The 26,168-nt window shown below is 35.5% G+C and overlaps 1 protein-coding gene across 3 annotated transcripts in view; it reads right to left on the reverse strand.

The window, feature by feature from the left end:
• SYCP1 (synaptonemal complex protein 1) overlaps positions 1-26,168 on the reverse strand; it is a gene marked incomplete at both ends in the record, with an annotated part of 166,705 nt that overhangs the window by 127,897 nt on the left and 12,640 nt on the right. For all 3 annotated transcript variants that reach the window (XM_081225557.1, XM_081225556.1, XM_081225555.1), the window contains 5 exons: positions 5,422-5,530; positions 8,280-8,353; positions 8,961-9,030; positions 10,278-10,336; positions 22,687-22,760. In XM_081225557.1, the coding sequence (XP_081081683.1) occupies positions 5,422-5,530; positions 8,280-8,353; positions 8,961-9,030; positions 10,278-10,336; positions 22,687-22,760 (386 nt within the window). The remainder of the gene's footprint in view (positions 1-5,421; positions 5,531-8,279; positions 8,354-8,960; positions 9,031-10,277; positions 10,337-22,686; positions 22,761-26,168) is intronic.

Here is a 26,168-nt window from a genome sequence, read left to right on the forward strand (position 1 = left end):
TCCCACATGCCGCAGAGCAACTAAGCCCATGTGCCACAACTACTGAGCCTGCACTCTAGAGCCCGCGAGCCACAACTGCTGAGCCCATGTGGCACAACTACTGAAGCCCGTGTGCCTAGAGGCCATGCTCCACAACAAGAGAAGCCACTGCAATGAGAAGCCCGCGCACCGCAATGAAGAGTAGCCCCCACTCGCTGCAACTAGAGAAAAGCCCGCACGCATCAGCGAAGACCCAATGCAGACATAAATAAATAAATAAATAAATAGTACATGTATAAGCCAATTAGGAAATTATAGCATAAGATGTAACATTTACCAAATGATATAGACCTTGATTTTATACTGGAAAGATATTAAAAATATGCATAGTTTTAAAAGAGGATGAAAAGACAACCTACAGACTGGGAGACAATATTTGCAAACCACAGTTCTAACAAAGGACTATTATCTAGAATATATAAAGAAAACTCAACAATAAAAAAGCAAATAATCCAATTAGAATATGGGTAAAAGACACAAAGAGAGATTTTACTGAAGAAGATATTCACTGGCAAATAAGCACCTAAGAGATGTTCAAGATCATCAGCCATCAGGGAAATGTAAATTAAAGCCACATGATATCTCTACACAGTTATTAGAATAGTTAAAATAAAATTGACAACACCAGATTCTCACAGGATGGCACACACATAGCTGGTAAAACTATAAAATGTTATAACCACTCTGGAAAAGTTTGTCAGTATCTTTTGAAACTAAATACACAATTACCATACAATTGAGCAATTGCACTCCTGGGTATTCATCCCAGAGCTACGAAGTCAGAAATAAAACATGTTGAGCTATTTTAATATAAGGAAAAAAATTTTACGACAAATAGCATTACCATGATAAATAGATTCACTTCATAATGATTAAAAAAAATACAATTCACCAAGGACATATAACATTTTTAAATCTGTATGCACCTAAAACATAGTATCTAAATAGAGAAAACGCTAACCAACTGAAATAAAAGAATAAATTTAAAAATCAGCAAATAAAAGATTTTAACATGTTACTTTTAATAATTCATAGAGAATCAGACAAAAAAATCAACAAAAATTCAAGGTATTTGAACAAGTGATTAACCAACTTGATCTAGTACACATTTTTGGATATTCCAGCCAATAACTATAGAAAATGCAATGCAATTAGGCTATAAATCTATTTTTTTTTTTTTTTTTTTTTTGCGGTACGCGGGCCTCTCACTGTTGTGGCCTCTCCCATTGCAGAGCACAGGCTCCGGACGCGCAGGCTCAGTGGCCATGGCTCACGGGCCCAGCCGCTCCGCGGCATGTGGGATCTTCCCAGACCAGGGCACGAACCCGTGTCCCCTGCATCAGCAGGCGGACTCTTAACCACTGCGCCACCAGGGAAGCCCTATAAATCTATTTTTTATAACAATTAGAAAATCACCATCTGGTTGAAAAATAAGCACATTTCCAAATAACCTAATGATCAAAGAAGAAATCCCAAAGGAAATAATAAAATACTTTTAACACAACAATAATTAAAAGAACATATATTAAAAGTGTGAGATACAGCTAATGCAGTATTTAGAGAAAATATTGCAGACTTAAATGCATATATTAAAATAAGCATAAATAAGCTAAAAATTTATCTGAAGAAGTTAGAAAAATAAACACAAAGTAGGTAGAAGGAAGGAAATAATGATGATAAGATTACAAATATAATGAAATAGAAATCAAACATACACTAGAGAAGATTACAAAGCCAAAATATTAAAAAGACTAAAGGGAAACTAAAAACAAATTTATGCAAAAAAATTTAGAAAATTTATAAAAAAAAGCAAAAACCCCTAGGAAAAAAACTAATGGAACAAAACTGATTCCAGAAGATATAGAAAATCTGTATATTTCCAAACCATTAGAGGAATGAAACCAGAAATTTAAAAATCACTCCCCCTAAAATTAATAAATCTAGGACAGATTACTCGACCAGTGAATTCTACCAAACATTCAGGGAAGAAATAACCCAAACCATACTTAACCTCTTTCAGAATATACAAAATAAGCAAACACTTCTATACTCATTTTTAGGCTAGGATATACTCAATATTAACATCTGGTAAAGAAAGTATGAGAAAAAAAATTACAAACCAATCTAATTTATGAATGTGGATGCCAAAAAAGTCCTAAAAATAACCTTAATCAAACAATATGTAAAATTGAATAAAATAACATAAAAATAATAATAAAAGTAGATTCATAACCAGGGATAAAAAGTTAATATTAGAAAATTAGGTTTAACATTAGAAAATAATCACTAATAAATTAAAGAAAAAAACATATGACAATATCAATATATGCCAAAAAAAAGCACATTTGCTAAGTCAATATCCATTATAAAACTCTTTGACAGTAATTCTCTTCCAGAAAGCAGGGATGCAATAATAAATAATTGCATTCCCCATAATTAGCTTTGTGCCTGACACAGAATAGAAAGGAGGTTAATAAAAGTTGAACAGATGAAAGAATGAGTAATGGTTTGAAAGTGGTAATACACATCCAAAAGAAAGTTTCCAACTGCCTTCCAACTGCATTATACATGGAATGTAGGACAATGTGCAGCTTCCATTCAAAAGGATAGCAGAGGAAGCAGAGACCTCAAATTTGTTAAAGCCAGAAGGTAAAGAAAACTTTCATTAATAGGTTTTGAGGGAAAAAAATTTTTATATGCTACATAAGAAGAGCAAGGGTTTCAAAGACAAAGTTTGGAAAGTAGAAGAACAATAGGAGGTTAAGACAGGGAGAAAAGCCAACGTTGATAAGAGAATGAAAAAAAGTAATGGGTTTTAATCAAGGATGAATGATATGTGGCCTCATGAAAAAACCCAAACCCCCTCCAAACAGAACCCTATTTAAAAGTATAGTACTCTTAATACACAGAAAGAAAATAATCAAAATTTTCTCCCCTTAAATTTATTTCTTAAATCTCTGATCACTGACACTCTTTAGCAGGCAACAAGTATTGGCAAGCGACAAAAATTAGGTAATAGCAAGAAAATATTAAAAATAAAAATTAGCTGATCATAATTCATTTAAATGGATAGTTCCAGGCAGAGTGAAGTTGTCTGTAACAGAACAACTCTCATGTTGAAAATAACTAGAAAACACGAAACAAACCGAAACAGAAAGGACAAAAGAGGCTAAGATTCCTAAGAAAGAACTCCTGATAACTGAACTGACAAAGTGCAGTTGACATCTGCTGATTCTGGGTATGAGCAAGAGGTCTAAATGCTGGCTTGGTCCCAGCAGAGGGCCACTGCCAGGGGATAAAAAAAAGAGCATAGTTTTATTGGGTCTCAAAGAGCTGAAGAAACAAAACTGAACACTCAAAAAACCTCATAAACTTGACTATTTCCCTTCATTCAGCTCAGCCTCTAATTGCATTATAGTAATCAGCCCACCACACTCCCAATTTCTCCCTAGCAAACAGAAGACAATATCATCCGGAGCCTCTAACTTTTCTTATAACAATGTATGGAATTCAATCAAAAAATTACTGGGCACACCAAAAGATAAGGACAAATCACTAAAAAGTAAGACTGTAAAGGAATAGAAAGTAGAATGGGCTGAGGGGAGGAGGGAAGGGGAGTTACTGGTTAATGGGTACAGAGTTTCAGTTTTGCAACAGGAAAAGAGTTGCAAGGGTTCTGGAGATAAGTACTAGTGATGACTGCATAACAATGTGAATGTATCTACACCACCGAGCTGTACACTTAAAAATGATTAAGATGGTAAGTTTTATGTTATATGTATTTTATCACATTTTAAAAAAAGAAACAGACCAACAGGTGAGCCAGATATTGAAATAAAAAGAGAATAGCTATAAAATATCAATGATTAATATATTCAAAGAGGATGAAATGTCATTTTTAAAAGAGGAGAATTAACCAGAGAATTGGAATCTTAAGAAAAATAATTGAATGGAAATTTAGAAGGAAAAAATATGATTAAAGTTAAGAATTCAGTAAATGAGTTTAAAACCAAATTAGACACAGCAGAAGGCAGGGTTAGGTAACAGGTCAATAGAAAATCTCTAAGTTGAAACAAAGAGAAAAACAAATGGAAGATACATACATATGGGAAACAATGAAAAGTAACTTAAATGAATATATTTCAGTGGTTATGAGTCTGCAGAATCACATTGTATGTTATTTATTACCAATAAGTTGTTTCCAGTTTATATAAGATTAAATATTCATTCATTCATCCTAACACCTATTAAACTCCTATTATATATACATAGCAATATTCTGGGCACTAGAGTTACAAAGATATTTAGTGAGACACAGTGCCTGCCCTCAAGGCACTCATGGTCACAGGAGACACACAAGTAATGCTTAAGCCACTCTTAACAATAAGGAGTTCACTAGAATTTAGCCAGTAGATTTGGAGAGGAGGTAGGAGGTTCATTTTGGACAAAGTAGCCAAAAGCATGATGGTGACATAGGAAGAACATAAAAGGTAAGGAAGTTAAACAATTTCAGTATATCTGGAGTATAGGATATAGTAGTGACAGTAAGGTGAAATGAGCAGGCATAGGTTAGCATGAACTAGATAATTATTTGCCACATTTTTAAGAGAAAGGTGAAAAATGTCACAAGATCTCTATGATGTTCTGAAAGGGACATAGTATTTCACAAAGTGTATACCTTTCAAGTGCCTTACTAGTTGAACAAGTTTGAAAAATACTCAAGAATAAGATAGTCTAAACATTACATGACACTAAAGATCCTTCATAATCTGATCCAAACATTTTTTTTCCAGTCTCATTTACCTGAGTTCTTTAAGATACAGACACACCAATCAGTATTTCAAATATACAGACACACCAATCAGTGTTTCAAATATACCCTAATTTTCACACTTCCATGACTTGCACAAGCCATTTCTTCTGCCTACACTCCCTCCTCCAATTCATTGTCTAGTGAACTTTTAATCATCTAAGGTTTAGTTTAACTAACAATTTTTTCTAAATGCCTTGCTCCAAGAATAATTAATAATCCCCTCCATAGTGCTCCCAGAGTATTCATTTATTTATAAGATGTTTGAGTGCCTAATATATGCCAGGCACTTGGAATGCATCAATGAACAAAAAAAGACAAAGATCCTTGTTTTCATGGAGCACCTTATTGAAACTCTGAAAAAGGTGACAGTATGAAAAGGGAAAAAAGGAGCACATATACTTTGAAAAATCTTCTTAAGTGACTATTATTCCCTCCTCCAACTGTTCCAATCTAGGTGGAGAATTACAGCATTAGAAAGCATTACAAAAAACTTGTAATGAAAGCTAAATTTAAAACATAACAAGAGGAATACATAAGACATTCTTATATTTTCTTATATAAATTCTTACTTGTCTTTTCCTCTAATTGATTAACTTTATCTCTGGACTCCTCTAGCAGAAAAGTTAACTCTTTCATTTTATTTTCTTTCTCAGTACTTTGGATCAATAGCAGTGATACCTAAAATGAAATATTTAAATAATACATTATAAATATGAAAAATTAAATATGACACCTTAGCATTTATCATTATCTGTGATTATTTTATGTACTTGCTTATATGCTTTTTAGCTGTCTGTGCCTGGCATTTAGTATGTGCCTGCATGATAAACATTTATTGGATGAAGGAATGAACAAACTAATGCAATATACCCAATATTACCGTATGCAATTTAAGTTATCACTTAGAAGATTATATATTGAAATCTACTCATTCACTTATTCCATAAATATTATTGAGCACCTAATCTGTTCCAGAAACCATAATACACACTGAATATACAGAGATGATGGAACTCACCTTCAAGAAACTCACAGCCTAGACCAGGAAACAAACAACTATACTTGAATATTATTAGTAATAGGACAAAAATGTTATAGGAATCAAGAAAGGAACACCTAAATCAGTCCTGGGGGAGGTAATCAAAAATTAATCCTTCTCAGAGAACTGAACTGAGTCTTGATAGACAAGTACAAATTAATCAGGCTGCAGGGGAAATGAACATTCTAGACTTGTATGAGAACACAAAGGATCAAGAGATCATGCTTCTATTCAGAGAACTGAAAATATTCAGATGGCTAGAATACAGAGTGCATGTAAAGAAAAGGTGAAAGATAAACTCATAAAGAAAGACTGAAGACTTGCAGATTCAACATGGCAGAAAGACCTCTATGGCCTATTTTCATCTTCAAATCACCCAAAAAATAACCAGGAAAACAACAAAGATGGACTTCATCTTCCATGAAACCACAAGACTTCTATAATCCAAACCACAACATGTAAAAAAGGAAAGCAGTTAGAAGGAACAGAAAATGATTTAGCATAGAAAAGCAAGGTCAAAACTAAGAGTCTAGGGGCTTCTCTGGTGGTGCAGTGGTTAAGAATCTGCCTGCCAATGCAGGGGACAAAGGTTCGAGCCCTGGTCCAGGAAGATCCCACATGCTGTGGAGCAACTAAGCCCAGGCGCCACAGCTACAGAGCCTGCGCTCTAGAGCCTATGAGCCACAACTACTGAGCCCATGTGCCACAACTACTGAAGCCCGTGCACCTAGAGCCCGTGCTCCAAAACAAGAGAAGCCACCGCAATGAGAAGCCTGAGCACTGCAACAAAGAGTTGCCCCCACTCACCGCAACTAGAGAAAGCCCGTGCACAGCAACGAAGAACCAACGCAGCCAAATAAATAAATAAAAATAAATTTTTTTAAAAAAATTAAAAAAAAAAACTAAGAGTCTACACAGGGAAGATTACAAATGAGAAGCAAGATAATTCAATCCCAAAGAAACAGAATGTTTCAAGAATTAGAAGCAACAGACACTGTGGAAGGTAGGTATGAAACAGGAGACTAAGTATAAGGAGACTGGAAGTGTGCAAAGAGTAGTAAGACCTCCCTAGGCCCTCTTAACCCTCCTTCCCTGGACTCTACTCCCTGAAAGCCAATGTAGTCAGAGAACCAACCTACTCCATCTTTATAAGAGACACTGGTATGATCAAATTGAAAAAAAGAATCTCTAAACCTGGGTATTCCAGGCACAGGAAGGGGTGGAGACAAAGGATATAAGTGAGAAGTCAGCATATGGAATGATGAGACTCAGCTTGTCCTTCCTACCCTGCCAACCCAGCCCCAAAATGCCATCAGCAAAGTTTACATTCCCAGGCAGGAATTTGGAGAACTCCAGAAAAAAAAAGTCTTACAAATAATGACATGTAGGAGTCCCCCAACAAAAACACTAGCTGGCCACAGCATAATTTTACAGGGAACCCCCCAAATCTGTAAGCTCTGCTCATGTACCCAAGAAGCTTGTATCCAACAAGCTTCTTCGCACTTTATTCTATTTTTGTGTTCTGTAATAACAAGCACAATTTTAAATTTTAAGAAGACCTCCTTCTTTCAGAAATCTGGTTTTAAAAATAGTTAAAATACAGAAAAAGTTGTTAACTCTTTCAAAAGATTGAAGTATAACACATAAATCAGAATTCTATCATTTAACCAGAACTTAAAGAAAACTGAGAATCTTCTCTGTACTTTCAATTAAGATTTGCCATTACTGTTCAAGTAGATATCCTTATTATCTATAATTACAAGGTATCTGTGGCAAGTCAGATAAAAACTCAGGAAAAATAGGGGGAAGTAGAGAGATGAGGATTCCTTTCTATATTTCATTTTCCATTCTGGATTCAGAAGGCTTGAAACTGTTAAAGTTGGCATAATAATCATCTGAAATCAACATTCTTGTGACTGCAAAAGAACACAGACTCACCATTTTCAAGTCTCGCACTATGTGTCATTAATAGAAAGAAGCAAAAGAATGTTTTAGTTCCCCTTCATTGGTGTCATAAATAGTGTATTTCAAAATAAACTGCAGAATGTGGGTTGAGGGGTCAATCATCATCATCTTTGTATTTTATGAGGTTTTTGCCTGAACAAAACTTCTCACAAAATAATATATTTTTACAGCAATGTCCTAAAACCCACTAATATAAATATTGTAGAAGATTCACTGATTTTAAAAAAGGGCTAGCATTTAGTATGTATAAATTTGAGTCAATGGAAATTAAGGCAAATGGGAAATATATTTAAATATGTATAATATTAAAATTATCTCAGAAATGTATCAAGCAGGCAGCAAGTACAAATTTCTCTTGAAATTTTAAGTATCTCATGAATTAGTGAGTATAAAGAATAAAGAAAGTTGATTTTTAAAAAACACCTGCTTTTCCTTGTTATTTACTTCCTTCTTGTATTGTTCATCAAGATGTTGGATTTTTTCATAATCTTCCTTTACTTTAAAAATAAAACAAATACACTTTAATATCTTCACATAATTGTATAATAAACAAAATTTTAACTTTCTGATATTTTATTTCACTTCCTTATTTATCTAGATATTAAACCCCAAAGGTTTCTAACAAGTTAAAACTGCTATTTTCTTGCTGCTAACTTTCTGTTTAGTAAAATAAAGAATTTAAATAATATCAAAGTTACAATAACTTTTAAAAATTCCATCGTTCTTATAATAGCAGATATATAAAAGTTTTTTCTTTATAACACACTAGTCTGAAATAACAGATTTTAAATGTGTATGTATATTATTATTTTAACATGCAACTTGACCAAGAAATGTAAAAATAAGACCAAATCACACTTCAAATCACCAACTCACACCATTATACAAACCATAATTTGATTTCAGGGAAAATGTAGCTTTTGAAGCCAAAAGGGTATTTTTAACATATACCAATTCCCTGCCACATTCCACAAGATTTTGAGGGGCTTATAAAACCATATACAATACAGAAATTTTCAATAGTTTAGGCATCAAGCTGAAGGTATGAAAAATTAGCAGAATAATAAACAGCAAAAGAGTAACATAAAAAATAAGGATTCCTACACTTAAAATGGATTTCCAGTCTGGAATTCTCAGCTTGCACACGAAGTTCCTCAAAAGCTATTATCATTTTCTGAAATACATTTAACTTTTAAGAATCATACTTAGACTTTTTAAATAGCTTTCCTCAAACAATGAAAATAATAAATTTGTATCATGTGATCATTATACTTAAAACTATATAACTTTGAATAATGAAAATTCTATAACTTTTAAGAATTAAATAATTTACTAAAATATTAAGAGTGCCTATTAAGGTAGCTTCCCAGGTATCTGAAGGCACTGAAGACAGGTTATATATCACCAAACAGCAGCAAAACAATTGTTGGTACTCTAGTCATTTATTTAATAGCCCATATCAAAATCTGTAATTTTCTATTGATTTTTGCTTATGTATTTCTGTCTTCACTAAAGTGTAACCTCTGTGAGGTCTCTCCCCATAAGAGTTCAAATTATACTTCCATTACCTGGCAGCATGAGTTCATTCACATTCAACAAATCCTGATTTGTAAAATTGGATGAATTCATTTATTCATTTAATAAATAGTTACTGAGTGTCAATTATGTGTCAGGCACTGTTTTAAGCACTTAAGATATAAGACAAAGTCCTTACCCTATTGGAACTAACTTATATTCCAGTGTAAAAAAGAATATATACACACATATACACACACACACACACACACGTGTATATCAAATAAATATCATGTAGTTTTAAGTGCTCTTCAGAAAAGTTAGACAAGGTGAGGAGATAGAGGATAATTGAATAGAAAGACATTTTAGGTAAACTAGTAAAGCGGATAATAAAAAAGCAGAATGAAGCTTATGAGTTTGCATATGATCTTGGATACAGAAGTTCTAGGTAGAAGGAACAAATTCAAAGAAGCAAGATCAGAAAGAGCTTAGCAAGTTTGAGAAACAAAAAAGAAAGGAACAACTATAGAAGAGAAGCAAAGTGGAAAATGATAGGGGATGGGGTGAAAAAGGTAAATAGGCAACAGACACAGATTGATAATACTGGTATGTTTTTCAAATTAATGGTTAAGTGTCACAATGTGCTAGTCTCTGACACAGAGTTAATATCTAATAAATTAAGTTAAATGGTGTCACTAACATGTAAATTCAAAAAATACTAAAAAACAGAACATTAATACTCATGGTATATATAGAACCCTGGGAATTTTATTGGATATAATCATATATCAAAAGATAAATAATAATCCCTGTAGCAAGAACAATTGTTCATATCTTTGTAGCTATCACTCTAATTTGCTTAGAAATGCCTCTGTTTAAAATATTCAAATTTTCAATACCACTTACCTCAATGTTACTATTTAGGTCCACATAAACTTGCCTAGTTTCTTCCCGCTCATATTCATCTATCATAAATATAAAATATTTCAAAAGTAAATTTTAAAACAATTACAATTCCAATAAGATAATACTCATATGTCTCCGGTAAACATTAAAATATTTAAAAATCTGTGTTAGTAAAGGGCACTGGTATATCTTTTGAGTCTTTTAAAGTAGTATCAAAAAGCAGCTTCATAGTAAGGTATGGTCATACTTCATGACATCAACCTCAAAAGCTAGGCACTGTTCAATTATCTCTAATTTCCTTTTATAGAATTACTACTATTCATTAATTTATTCAAACTTTGTAAAATATATTTACAGTTTTAGCCTTTACAATAAGTAGGGATTTAACTACTAGTCTATGAAGTATTTTTCCTTTGTATATTTAAGATTCATGAAGCACATATGAAAGGCAAAGCTCACTCTTGTTTCTGCTCTATCTCTGAAGAGGCAGGAAAGAAGATAAATCTCAAGACCAGAGGAAGAAGTTAAGAATAGGTGTAGCCCCAAGGACAAATCTCCTGTAAGTCCTGTATAATATTTTTTAGGGTTTTCTTTTTCGGTTTTTTTTTTAACCTGAGCAATGTTTCCCTCTAACTATACTCAAGCCTTGAGTAAAGTCAGTAAAACTTAGAGTTGATAGGTGGTGCTGTAGAGAATTAAGGCACGAGGCAGGAAAAGAAATGCAGCTGTCCCATCATCATTCCCCCAGGTAAGGCCAAGCATCACAGAAACCACATTAGACTAAAAGGAGGGTATTAGTCCTATATTCTCAGTAATAAGCTGCAAAACAAGAGAACGGCAGCTACGATACACTCAAACGTTAATGAAGAGCCAAATGAACTGATTTTAGAAGAATACAAGTATCCTAAATGCCTCAAAAGTACTGGAGAGAGCTCTAGACTTAGCACATGGAACAGGAGCCAAACCACTTTTATTTGAATATTAAAGGGCTGGAAAATTTAAAGAAATAGAGACAGAACATATCAGCATTTCAACAGAAAGATGGTTCATCCTTCTCACTCCATCTATTCACTGTCTCATATTCACTAACAAACACATTTAGCAACAAACCTTTATTCCACAGAAATTATTTGCACCAAAGAACTGCATTTTATTGCCAACACCTCCAATCTTCCCATTACCACTACCACCAGTACTTCCAAAATATCCTCCAGTCATTCTTCCAATAGGCAAGTACTGAAAAGCAAATAAATAAAACTACAAAAAAGAAAATAAATTGGTATAGATGTACTTTACAGCTGTCAGGAGCAAGTTGCTACAGGTGGCATAGGGACTTTGGTAGCAGTGTTCTAATGTACTGACATAATACTGTAACAATATAAGCCTACCTTTTTGGTTTTCCTGGTATCTATCTATCTATCTATCTATCTATCTATCTATCTATCTAAACTCCCTGGTTTTCCTGGTATCTATCTATCTATCTATCTAAACTCCCCACCCCCACCTCCTCCCTTCCCTCTCTCTCCCCTCTCCCTCCTCTCTCTCTCTCTCTCATACACATACACACACACACACATACACACACACACACACTTACTTTGCCCTGATTTGGCCAACTAGATCTTGCTGCATTCATCATCTTAAATAAGAAATGATTCAACCAAAAGCAAAGAAAATGTCTTTGAGTTTCAAAAGCCCAGTGTTGGGATTAGGGGAAAGATTCAAGATATAAACAAGTAATAGATTTTCAAAATATATAAGTCAGAACAAAGCTTCCATCCTCTAGACCTAAGAAATATTTACCAGTTTGTAAGGATGAAGCCTTTAAAAGGGGAAGGTGAGAGAGCTTATTAGATTCTGGCAGGTACTTAAGAAAGGGTTCACAAATACTGTATGCTAACACATATATATGGAATCTAAGAAAAAAAATGTCATGAAGAACCTAGGGGTATGACAGGAATAAAGACACAGACCTACTAGAGAATGGACTTGAGGATATGGGGATGGGAAAGGGTAAGCTGTGACAAAGTGAAAGAGTGGCATGGACATATATACACTACAAAACGTAAAATAGATAGCTAGTGGGAAGCAGCCGCATAGCACAGGGAGATCAACTCGGTGCTTTGTGACCACCTAGAGGGGCGGGATAGGGAGGTTGGGAGGGAGGGAGATGCAAGAGGGAAGAGATATGGGAACATATGTATATGTATAACTGATTCACTTTGTTATAAAGCAGAAACTAACACACCATGGTAAAGCAATTATACTCCAATAAAGATGTAAATAAATAAATAAATAAATAAATAAGAAAGGGTTCTGTAGCCCTCTACCCTCACCAAGCTAAGCCTCAGGGTTGGGGAACACAGAAATCCCAGAGAATTAGGGTAAACTAAGAGTAGAGTGGGGCTGTGCTTTTTTTTTCCTTCAGTATAACTCTAGGAAGATGACAAAACCTGAGAAGAAATGCCTGTGAAATATATATAGACAGGTACGGCCTTAAACAGCTTCACAATTTCCCTTGTTCCAACACGTTGTGCAACTGAGCATGGTGTGATAAAGCACAGAGAACCAGCATACCTGAATAGGCCCTGAGGACTGGTATGAGGAGCAGCTCACCAACTATCTATGTGGACCAATAACTGAATACCAATCGAAATGATGAAAAGTCTCAGAGGATAGATGACTGAGAAACAAACATCCCTCTCTACCACATGGTACTATATGGGCACCCCCAAATTTACATACAATCCCAGGGAAAGAAGAAAAATTCCCAAATTTACTGAGATAATTTCTTCCATGCTAGCAGAATGAAGGCTTTAAGATATAAAAAAGACATAAAAATATGAAAAAATAAATATAAAGATATAAAAAATCTTTAAAATTAAGATTTTTTTTAACATTTTAAGACATAAAAATCTTGTGCATACTTGAGCTTGTTGACTAAAATCACTCAGAATCATATATTCTACAAAATTCATCAGAGTATGAGAAAACCACACAGAAGGGACAGAAAAGAGATTCAGCTACCATAAGTAGAACCATGCAAGGTGAAAACATTAGAAATTGCTCAGTGACCTGCCGTACAACTATAAATATAAAAAGATGATTCAACCACTATACTAGGACCAAGCTCAGTTTATCACCTAGTTTGTTTATTTAGTCTAGATAGTTCTTGCTTTTTTCAATGATGTATATGGTTAGAAAACCTACACGAGGCCTATGAAAAAATACTGTCAAACAAAGAAAAGGGAACATGAAAGATGTTAAAAGGAACAGCCTATCTCTGAAAATGAACTCTAGAGAATTCAGATGAAAATTTCAGAAAACTATTTGGTATTCTCAACAGAACCAAGAAAATATGGTCTCAGTGAAAGAGGAAGTTACAGTCATAAAGAAAGAACAGGCCATATTAGAAATTTAAGAAATGGGGTGAATTAAATAGAAAAAATAAATAAGGAGGAAAGGGGCAATGGCTTAGATAATGAGAGACTCAAAGGAACTAGAGATTAGAGACAGGACAGGAAAGAACTGATACTTCAGAAGTCAAATTGTTTCCTAATACAGGAAACAAATATAAATTGAAGGGGTGGGGGAACAAATATTAAAACAATTAGAGAAATGAAGAACAGAGGGCCAACAAACAAATAATAAGTATGCCCAAACAGAAATAAGAATAAGTGACCAAAGATATCATAAGGCTTTCCTGGTCTAAAGAAATAGACTGGTGCATATAGATCCAAATGGTTGCACTGACAAAACTGTAAATTATAAGGATCAAGAAAATGCCAGAGTCCTGGCAAGGGGAAAAATATATGCATAAATACATATACTATATATTTAGGTAGAAATCTAAATATAGATAAATGGAACTGTGATTATCCCCATTTCACAGATAACAAAAGTGTGACACAGAAAAATTATGTTATTTGCTAGGATCCCAAAATAATAAGTGGTGGTACATGATTAAAACACAGGTCTGCCTAATGAAATCCAGTAGGGATAAATGCAAAGAATGCTATTTGGATCCAAAAATGTAAATGCACTTGCAAAGAATGAAGTAAAAAAAAAAGTGAAAGATTTTAATTACTAGTGAAGTCACTAAAGCCTATAATACAATGTGACTATCAAATAAGCTGACTTTAGAGTTCATTAATGACACCTACAATTAGATAAGCAATAGTCCTTTACACAGGTCAAGTTACACATTAGATTACCTAATACAGATCTGGACTCCTAAATATAACAACAATATTCAAACAGATCAACCAAAATAACAAAACTACAAAGAATCTTAAAACATCTAGGCTGAAGAAGACAAGATTCAGAAAGGACAAGTAACCACCTTCAAAAGTCTAAAGAGATAAAAAAGTGCTTAGACTTTTTCTGTATGCCTTAAGGAGAAGAATTACAATAAGAAGAGAGAAACTACAAAGAGATTTCAGTATAAGAGATATCAACAAGGAATTCCCTGGAGGTCCACACTTTCACTGCAGGAGGCCTAGGTTCCATCCCTGGTGGGGAACTAAGATCCCACAAGCTGCGTGGTGTGGCCAAAAAAACAAAAAGAGAGAGAGAGAGAGATTTCAACATAAAAATAAGAGCTGTGCTTAAATGACAGCCTCGGGGTTAGTGGGTTTCCAACACTGAATATGTTCAAACACAGGAAAGAGACTACCACTTGGTAGTCACAAAGGAAATTATTAATTTCCTATAAAAGAATTAAAGCAATGGATATGTAAATAGATCAAAAAGCTTTAAAGTCCTTTTCAACACTAAGTAATTTAGATTAAGGAATAAGGCTACAAAAAAAAAATGTATGCAGTACTTCGAATGGCAACCTAAAGAATTCCAGTGTACTTAATGTGAGCAATAGACAGCCATTTAAAGGGGTTTTTTTGTTTGTTTGTTTGTTTGTTTGTTTTTTGAGGTATGCGGGCCTCTCACTGTTGTGGCCTCTCCCGTTGCAGAGCACAGGCTCCGGTTGCGCAGGCTCAGCGGCCATGGCTCACGGGCCCAGCCGCTCCACAGCATGTGGGATCCTCCCGGACCGGGACACGAACCCATGTCCCCTGCATCGGCAGACTCTCAACCACTGCGCCACCAGGGAAGCCCCTAGGGTTTCTCTTTTTTAAGGTACATCTAAGAACAAATTTATTCTTTATTCATTCATGAATTTATTTATTGCCTGCTATCTTCACAGACACTGTGCAAAGTGTTGAATATACTGAGTCAAATAAGACATGATCCCTTGCCTGCAAGCTTACAGTGAGATGTAGTAGGTACTCAATATTTGTTGAAGGAATTCATAAATACATGGTAAAGGTATACTAAGGGTACTAAGTAAAAGAAGAGGAGCATCTAAGTCAGAGTGAAAAAATAGGGAATATTCCCCAAGGGTGGTAATAATTACTCTGAGTTTTGAAGGACAAATATGAATTAACAAGATGAAGAAGGAAGGAGGATCAGCCAATAAACATATGCAAAAACTCAGAAGTATAATCTGTTTAGGGGTTAACAAGTAGTTCTCCATGAGCTTGTGTATGTGGGACATGTGAAAACATTTGGCAAGGTGAAGGGAAGTGAAAAACACCATGCTATCCTGAAAACTATGGAAAGCCACTGAAAAAATTAGACAGTGACATTATTTGATCTATATTTTGAAAAAGCATCCAGGACTCTGTTTTATGGTAATGACTAAATAATTCAGACCAACCTTCCTCCTAAAGACAAAAATCTGGAGGAATTTTTTGAATTATTGAAAGAATCAAAGATCTAAAAAGATAATGATGAATCATCAGGCCAAGAATAGGTTGAGGATTATAACTCAGAAAACCTAAACCAACTTCCAGTGTCAGTCAAGATGGAATAAGCCCACGATAGCCCTTCTCTCCCATTGATTACAACTAAAAACTCTGGATGAAATCCATAAAGCAACTACTCGAGGAATCTGAAAAGTAAGCAAAAGCAGGTAGATTGGAAAGAAAAGTAAAATCTTGAAGAAGTGACTCATGTGAAGGCGAGTTTCCTGTTTGTTTAGTTTTTTTCCTACCTCCTCTCCTAGCATTACTAAAGTGTAAGGGCCCAGCAGAACTGCAAAAGCAAAAGGAAATCCTAATTTATTTTCTTTTTTTTTTTTTCTTTCTCTTCCAGCACTGCCCCAAGGGTGGCTCCAGTAGTGGAGCTACAGCAGCCATGGCAGCAAGGACATATAAAACCCCAGGAGAAACTCCATGTCTCTCACCAAAGGACAGGAGGACAGGACCCCTGTAAGGCTGAGGGTGAAGGGGCGATGCTAGAGAGAGCTGGAGAAGGGGATTCCCTAATTACTTGTATGACTTGGCACAAGTCCCATAGGGAAAAGGGAGGATGTGCATGTACAAGATAGACCCAAGGCAAATATAGCAAAGGCTCTGAAATCACTATCCAAGTCCCAGAACTAATCTAACCTTGAGTGGAGCGTACATGAAACAGACGCAGAGTAACATGGCAAAAGCTTTGAAAACTGAACTGATAATGGAACCCCAGCACACAAAAGGTAAGATAGAACCTGTGATCTAAACTTGAGTTGCCTATCTGCTAAAATACAAACAAACATTCTCCAGGGGACTTTTAACAAGACCCAGAATCTCACAGCATGTCCAGGATATAATCTAAAATTTCTCAGCATTCAAAGAACTAGGAAAATGTCACATCATTCTAAGTCTCAAGCAAACAATCAAAAATAATGAAGTACACAATGAGATAAACAACAAGAACTAGAATCTACAAAACAACAAACCACAGAAACAGATCCCAAGGGATCCCAGATATTGGCATTGCTGGACAAAAAATTTAATAAAACTAAGCTTACTATGCTCATGAAGACAAAAAAAAATGAGCTTAAAAATTTCTGCAAGGAATTTGAAACTCTAAAAAGTAACACTACAGATATTTTTTAAAGAACAGAATCAGAGAATACAAGAGCAGAAATTAAGGCCTAACAGATGAATTTTAAAACAGTTTAGAAATAGCTAAATAGAGAATTAGTGAACTGGAAGAAAGCAGAAGAAATTATCTTGAAGGGGGCACAATGAGAAAAGAAGACGAAAGATACAAAAAAGGTAAGAAATATGGAAGGAACAGCACAGTGACCTCACTGTTATGACTTGAAAAGATTCAACAGGCTCTCATCTAAGGGATTTTGCATTTGCTGTTTCCTCTGCCTGAAATATTCATTCCCAAAATAGCTACATGATACATTCACTCATTTATTCAGGTCTCTAATCAAATACCACTTAATCAGAAAAAAACTTCCCCAAATACCCTATCCCAAAATATTCTCTTTTTAAGCAGTTGTCATCACCCAACATGTATTTTATTTATTCATTTATGGTATATGTCCCTTTACAAGAGTGCATACTCCATAATAGCAGAAATTTTGTCTGTTTAATACTGTTTTCCCTCAGCATCTAGAACACTTCATGGCACATAGTAGGCACTTTTTAAAATGCTGAATGAATAAATAAAAGACAGAGAAAATTACAATAGCAAAAATAAAGGTTTATGGCAAGAATACAGATGGAGTTTACAGTAAATATAAGGCAAGTATTAAGATTTTTTAGGGCAAGAATATACAATGGGAAAAGACAGTCTGTTCAATAAGTGGTGTTTGGAAAACTGGACAGCAACATGTAAATGAATGAAATTAGAACATTCCCTCATACACAAAAATAAACTCAAAATGGATTAAAGAACTAAATGTAAGGCCACAGACTACAAAACTCTTAGAGGAAAACATAGGCAGAACACTGACATAAATCACAGCAAGATCTTTTTTGATCCACCTCCTAGAGTAATGAAAATAAAAACAAAAATAAACAAATGGGACCTAATTAAACTTAAAAGCTTTTGCACAGCAAAGGAAACCATAAACAAAACAAAAAGACAACCCTCAGAATGGGAGAAAATATTTGTGAATGAAGCAACCGACAAGAAATTAATCTCCAAAATATACAAACAGCTCATGCAATTCAATATCAAAAAAGCAAACAACCCAGTCAAAAAATGGGTGGATAGGGCCTCCCTGGTGGCGCAGTGGTTGAGAGTCCGCCTGCCGATGCAGGGGATACGGGTTCGTGCCCCGATCTGGGAGGATCCCATGTGCCGCGGAGCGGCTGGGCCCGTGAGCCGTGGCCGCTGAGCCTGCGCGTCCGGAGTCTGTGCTCCGCAACGGGAGAGGCCACAACAGTGAGAGGCCCGCATACCGCAAAAAGAAAAAAAAAAAAAAAAAAAGGGTGGAAGACCTAAAAAGACTTTTCTCCAAAGAAGACATACACATGGCTAAAAAGCACATGAAAAGCTCAACATCACTAATTAAGAGAAATGCAAATCAAAACTACCATGAGGTACATTTATTCAACAAGTGATATGCTCAGGGCCAGGGATCCAGCAGTGAATAAACAGACAACAATTTTAATCTCATAGAGCTTACATTCCATTGTGGGAGGAGGTAAGATAATAAACATCTCAAAAAAGTAAAATCTAGAGTTTGTCAGATAGTGATTGACTGCCCAGGAGTGAAACAATTCAGGGAAGAAGGACTTGAAGTGTCAGTAGGGGTTGGGGTCATCAATGTACAATAGAGTGGCTAGGCTAGAACCTAGGGGAAGATGGTATTTGAATAAAGACCTGAAGGAAGTGAGGGAGCAGCACATGATGATGTTGAGGAGGGGTGGGAGCATCCCAGGCAGAGGGACCAGCAGGGACAAAGAACTTGAAGTGGGAGTAGGTCTGGAGAGTCTGAGGTGGCCAGAGTGGAGTCAATGAGGGGGAGAGAAGCAAGAGATGAGGATGGAAGAGTAGGCAGTGGCAGACATGAAAGGCCTTGCGGACCATTGTCAGGACTTTGACTTTTCCATTGAGTGTGATGGGAAACTGCTGGAGAATTAGGAGCACAGCAACAGTACAATCAGACTTAGGCTTAACATTATTATCTAGACCTCCAATGCCCCAAAGGTGAGCAACAGACCTTTGGAAATGTGGCTGATGAGATGGAGGGACTGATTTTTCATTTTATTTCATTTTAATTAAATTTAAAACTCATTTCTTGATTCAGTGATTGGAAAACTTATAAGTGTGTTTGGAACAACTTGGGTATGTGAATCTATTTTTTTCAACTGTACGTTTATGAGTTCTAAATATAGATCAGGTATTTCCAATAAAAATTTTACCATCTGAGGGCTTCCCTGGTGGCGCAGTGGTTGAGAATCTGCCTGCCAATGCAGGGGACATGGGTTCAAGCCCTGGTCTGGGAAGATCCCACATGCCGCAGAGCAACTAGGCCCGTGAGCCACAACTACTGAGCCTGCGCATCTGGAGCCCGTGCTCCACAACAAGAGAGGCCGCGATAGTGAGAGGCCCATGCACTGCGATGAAGAGTGGCCCCCGCTTGCTGCAACTAGAGAAAGCCCTCGCACAGAAACGAAGACCCAACACAGTCAAAAATAAATAAATAAATTATAGTATCTTAAAAAAAAACAATTTTACCATCTGAAAGATTAAAAAAAAAAAACTACCATGAGGTATCACCTCACACTAGTCAGAATGGCCATGAACAAAAAATCTACAAACAGTAAATGCTGGAGAGGGTGTGCAGAAAAAGGAACCCTCCTACATTGTTGGTGGGGATGTAAACTGGTACAGCCACTATGGAGAACAGTATAGAGGTTCTTTACAAAACTAAAAATAGAGCTACCATATGTTCCACCACTCCTGGGCATATATCCGGAGAAAACCATAATTCAAAAAGATACATGCACCCCAATGTTCACTGCAGCACTATTTACAATAGCCAGGACATGGAAGTAACCTAAATGTCTATCCACAGAGGAATGGATATAGAAAATGTGGTACATATATACAACAGAATATTACTCAGCCAGAAAAAAGAATGAACTAATGCCATTTACAGCAACATGGATGGACCTAGAGATTATCATACTGAGTGAAGTAAGTCAAACAGAGAAAGACAAATATCGTATGATATTGCTTATATGTGGAATCTTAAAAAAGGTACAAATGAACTTATCTACAAAACAGAGTTACAGATGTAGAAAACAAACTTATGGTTACCAGGAGGTAAGGTGGGAGTAAGGGATAAAATGGGATATTGGGACTGACATATACAGACTACTATATATAAAATAGATAACTAATAAGGACCTACTACATAGCACAGGGAACTCTACTCAATACTCTGTAATGGCCTATATGGGAAAAGAATCTAAAAAAGAGTGGATATATGTATATGTATGTGTAACTGATTCACTTTGCTGTACACCTGAAACTAACACAACATTGTAAATCAAGTATACTCCAATAAAAATTTTAAAAATAATAATAATCATAATAATAATAGAATAAATAAAAGATGTTTTAGGAAAAAAAGAATCTACATGTCACATCAAGATACACTCTTTAGGGGAATTCTGTGGTGGTCCAGTGGTTAGGACTCTGTGCTTTCACTGCCAAGGGCACAGGTTCAATCCCTGACCGGAGAACTAAGATCCTGCAAGCCATGTGGCATTGCCATAAATACATACATACATACATACATACATACATACATACATACATAAACTGAAATATGAAAAAAAAAAGATATACTCTTTAGTTCACTTAAGAGATCACCTAAAAATGTTTAAAAGTTTCTTCAGACCTCTCCCACCATCTGATATCTGACTTAGCTTAAAACTAAATGGAAGAAAGAACTAGCAGCCTTGTCTCTCTAGCCCAGGTTACTTTCTACAATGCAGTCCATATACTATCTCTCTACCCCATCCATATACTTTTCACCACTTTTTATATTTAGACAGAAAAGTTAATCTTGCAAGTTGAATAAACAGGGTATCGTGGAAGAGCTGATAGTGGTGCAGTACATTCTTGAAGGTACATCTAGTTGCAAAAGCAAAGTACTTTAGGCAGAGACCAAGAATAAAATAACTAGCAATACTGCATACTAGAAATAATAATAACAGCTAACATTTATTGAGCACTTTGTACTGTTTAAGCATTTTATATTTATTAACTACTTTAATTCTCAAAACAACACTAAGAGGTACTTTATTAACTAATAAACAGAGGGTCAGAGATTACATAAATTATTCAAATTATTCAAGGTCAAGCAGATAACTGAAAGTTTGAATTTGAGCACAGGGCTATCTATCTCTTCAGTCCAAGCTCTTAAGCTGTGTGGTATCAATTAAAATTTGAAAAATAGAGTCTATCCCAAAAAAGCAGGTAGACAGTATTTCCCAACAGATTCTTGGCAGAAACAAACAAACAACAAAGTAGACCTAGTGGCAGATTAATGACAATGACAAAAACAATTATTTTTGAAAATCAGATTATGTTTTTCATCAAAATGAAAAAAATTCCTACTTTACAATTAACATCAAAATATGCATAAAATAAAAACATGCACTTTCACATATGTACCACAACCTTAATAGAATGTTTTAAAATAATGTTTCTTTAGAAGAAATTTGAGAATTCTATTTATAAATAAATACTACACTGCTATTCTTAAGCACTATGCTTTCAGCATAGCCCTCCATCAGTATTTTCTATTATGAACATGGCTATATATCATTCTTGATTCAATTTCCTGGTTGTTCCAAACAGAAGAGAAGGTTAGTCTCAAGATCACACTTTAACTGAAATGAGAATTAACCATAAATGGCAAGTAAACATATATCTTTTAAAATATATTATCTTTCAAAAAGCTTGAAGAACATTTCAAAGCTCAAAGAACTGAGAATCTAGGTACTACTTATATAAAGAAATGGTATGAGACACATATAACTTGTTCAAATAAAAAATGGCTCCTGGGACTTCCCTGGTGGTCCAGTGGTTAAGAATCCAACTTCCAATGCAGGGGACATGGGTTCGATCCCTGGTCGGGAAACTAGGATACCACATGCCACAGGGCAACTAAGGTCGTGCCACAACTACTGAGCCTGCATGCTCTAGAGCCCACGCACCACAACTAGAGAGCCCACATGCCGCAACTACTGAGGCTGCACACTCTGGAGCCCACGTGCTGCAACTAGACAGCCCATGCACCACAACTACCTAGCCTGCGTGCTCTGGAGCCCGTGCACCACAAGTAGAGAGAAGCCCACATGCTGCAACAAAAAGACCCCACATGCAACAACCAAAAGACCTTGCATGCTGCAATGAAGACCCCACGTACCACAACTAAGACCCGATGCAGCCAAATAAATAAATAAATAAAAATTTAAAAATTAAAAAAAACGTTTTTAATTGGTTCCAAAAACTGAAAATATTATTTGTTCCCCTCTCCACCCCCCCACCATTAAAGTAATAACAACAAATTGATAAAATCATATAAAATTAGAAAGATATTTACATTTCTTTGTCTTTTCAGCAGATCTGGCACAAGTTTCTTTGAGTACATTACATAAATGCCTTGTAGCATTATTCCTGAAACAGAGGAAAGAGTTTGCATAAGTGTAATCTATCTCAAAAGCAAAATATATAAAAGTTATGAAACATTACTGTTACAATTTTAAAGAAATTCTTAAAACATCATAATATTTAATATATATCACATATCATTCATAAGTGACTATATGAAGGAAAAATTGGTTGACTGTACTATTAGCAAAGATGATTTAATAACTGCCTCCTTTTAAAGTGAAAAGCTCCTTAAAAAGTTTCTACCCAAGTAGCTTTCAATAACCTTTTAGTAAACAGTTCCAGATTCACCTAAGAAATAAAATGAGAAGAGAGGATTGGGATTTTCATTACTAATTACCCCAGAAATATTCTAGCTATCTTACCTTCAAAACATAAAATAAGTAATTTTCTGAAGAGTCATTAATTATGTGAATAAGACCTCTGATCATCTCACAGATGCAGAAAAAGCTTTTGACAAAATTCAAAATCCGTCTATGATAAAAATTTTCAACAGAGTGGGTACAGAGGGAACCTACATCAACATAATAAAAGCCATATATAACAAGCCCACAGCTAACATCATACTCAACCCTGATAAGCTGAAAGTTTGTCCTCTAAGATCAGGAACAAGACAAGGATGCCCATTCTTGCCACTGATATTCAACATAGTATTGGAAGTCCTAGCCACAGCAATAGACAAGAAAATAAAAGGCACTTGAATCAGAAAGAGCAAAGTAAAACTGTCACGATTTGCAGATGACAAGTTATTATATATAGAAAACCCTAAAGCCTCCACCAAAAAACTGTTAGAACTAATAAACAAATTCAATAAAGTTACAGGATACAAAATCAACATACAAAAATCAGTTGTATTTCTGTACACTAATAACGAACTATCAGAAGAGAAATTAAGAATATAATTCCATTTACAATTGCATCAAAAAGAATAACACGCTTAGGAATAAATTTAACCAAGGAGGTAAAAGACCTGCACACTGAAAACTATAACACACTGATGAAGGAAATTGAAGAAGACACAAATAAATGGAAAAATCTTCTGTGTCCATGAATTAGAAGAATTATTATCGTTAAAATGTCCACACTACCTAAATGGAGTCTGGTACCAATTCCAAATTTGGAAGGGGGTTCCTCACACCAACAAGCAATTCTGGGCACCACAGCTGAGTGTCCTACAATTCAATTCTGACACCATCTACCTGGAGATAGCATCAGACTTCATAAGTTAAGGGTTCAGTCCTATAAGACTGCTACCCTCCCCTTATCCCACCAACTTCAGATGCTAGTTGCAAGCCCAGGTTGTTACCTGTGGTTCTGTCCAACTGGCTATAATCAGAGGTTCCCATGACCTCCTCCTTGGGTTCTATTAATTTGCTAGAATGACTCAGAGAACTCAGAGAAACAATTTACCTACTAGAGTACTGGTTTATCATAAAAGGATATAACTCAGGAACAGCCAAGTGGGAAAGATGCACAGGGCAAGGTATGAGGAAAGGGTGAGAATCTTTCATGCTCTCTCCGAGCTCATCATTCTCCCCAAATCTCCACATGTTCACCAACCAGGAACCTCTCGAACCCTGACCTCTCAGGTTTTTACAGAGGCTTCATTAGATAGTCATGACTGATTAAATCTTTAGCCATTGGCAACTGATTCAACCTCCAGGCCCTCGCCCGTCCCCAGAGGTTGGAAGTTCCAATCCTCTAACCACTTGGTTGGCTCTCCAGGCAACCGGCCCCTATCCTTAGGTGGGGTCCAAAAGTCACCGCATTAGCATAACAAGACACCTTTTCACTCTCAACATTTAGGAAATTCCAAGGGTTTGAGGAGTTGTGAGTCAGGAAAGATGGATGAAAACTAAATATATATGTGAAATATATTCTGGCCATCTGAATGACCAAATATATATTTTTTTCTTATAAATCACAACACCACACTAGTGAAAGCAATCTACAAATTCAATGCAATCCCACTCAAATTTCCAATGGCATTTTTCACAGAAACAGAACAAACAATACCAAAATTTGTATGGCATCACCAAAAACCCCAATTAGCCAAAGTAATCTTGAGAAAGGAGACCAAAGCTGGAGGCATCACACTTCCTGATTTGAAACTACATTATAAAGCTATAGTAACCAAAATGGTATGGTACTGGCATAAAAACAGACACATAAATCAATGGAACAGAATAGACAGTCCAGAAATAAACCCACAGATATACAGTCAATTAATTCATGACGAAGAAACCAAAAACATATAGAATGGGGAAAGGACAGTCTCTTCAATACATGGTGTTGGGGAAACTAGACAGCCACATACAAAAGAACAAAACTGGACCACTACCTTACACCATACACAAAAATAAAGTCAAAAGGGATCAAAGACTTGAACCTAAGATCTGAAATCATAAAAATCCTAGAAGAAAACATAGGCAGTAAGCTCTTTGACATAGGTGATGATTTTCTGGATTTAACACCAAAAGCAAAGGTAACAAAAGGAAAAATAAACAAGTGGGCTACATCAAATTAAAAAGCTTCTGCACAGCAAAGGAAACCATAAACAAAATTAAAAGGCAAAATACTAAATGAGAGAAAATATTTGCAAATCATATATCTGATAAGGGGTTAATATCCAAAGTATAAGATGTCATGCAACTCAATAGCAAAAAACAATCTGATTTTAATGTGGGCAGAGGATCTGGACAGAGGTTTTTCCAGAGAAGACATACAGATAGTCAACAGGTACATGAAAAGGTGCCCAACATCACTAACCCCCAGGGAAATGCAAATCAAAATCACAATGAGATACTACCTCACACCTATTAGAATGACTATTATTAAAAAGATGAGATAACAAGTGTTGGTGAGGATGTGGAGAAAAGGGAACACTTGTGCACTACTGGTGGGAATATAAATTGGTTCAGCCACTATGAAAAACAGTTTGGTGGTTCCTCAAAAAATTAAAAATAAAACCATATGATCTAGCAATTCTACTTCTTGGGATTTATCCAAAGGAAACAAGAATACTAACTTGAAAAGGTATATGCATCACCATGTTCAATGCAGCATTATTTACAACAGTCAAGACATGGAAACAACCTAACTATCAACAGATAAATAAAGTCTAGAATATATATACACCCATAAAAGTGAAGGAAATCCTGTCATTTACAACATTATGAATGGAACTTGAGAGCATTATGCTATATGATATAACTCAGACAAAGAAAGACAAATACCATATGGTCTCATTTATATGTGACATCTTAAAAAAAATTAAAAACAAACTTATAGATACAGACAACAGATTGATGGCTGCCAGAGACAGAGGTGGGAGGTGGGCAAAATGAGTGAAGGAAGTTAAAAGGTACAAACTTCCAGTCATAAAATAAATCCTGGGGATGTAATATACTGCAT

The sequence above is a fragment of the Mesoplodon bidens genome, assembly GCF_964165515.1.
Source record: "Mesoplodon bidens genome assembly, chromosome: 2".
NCBI classification, from domain to species: Eukaryota; Metazoa; Chordata; class Mammalia; order Artiodactyla; family Ziphiidae; genus Mesoplodon; species Mesoplodon bidens.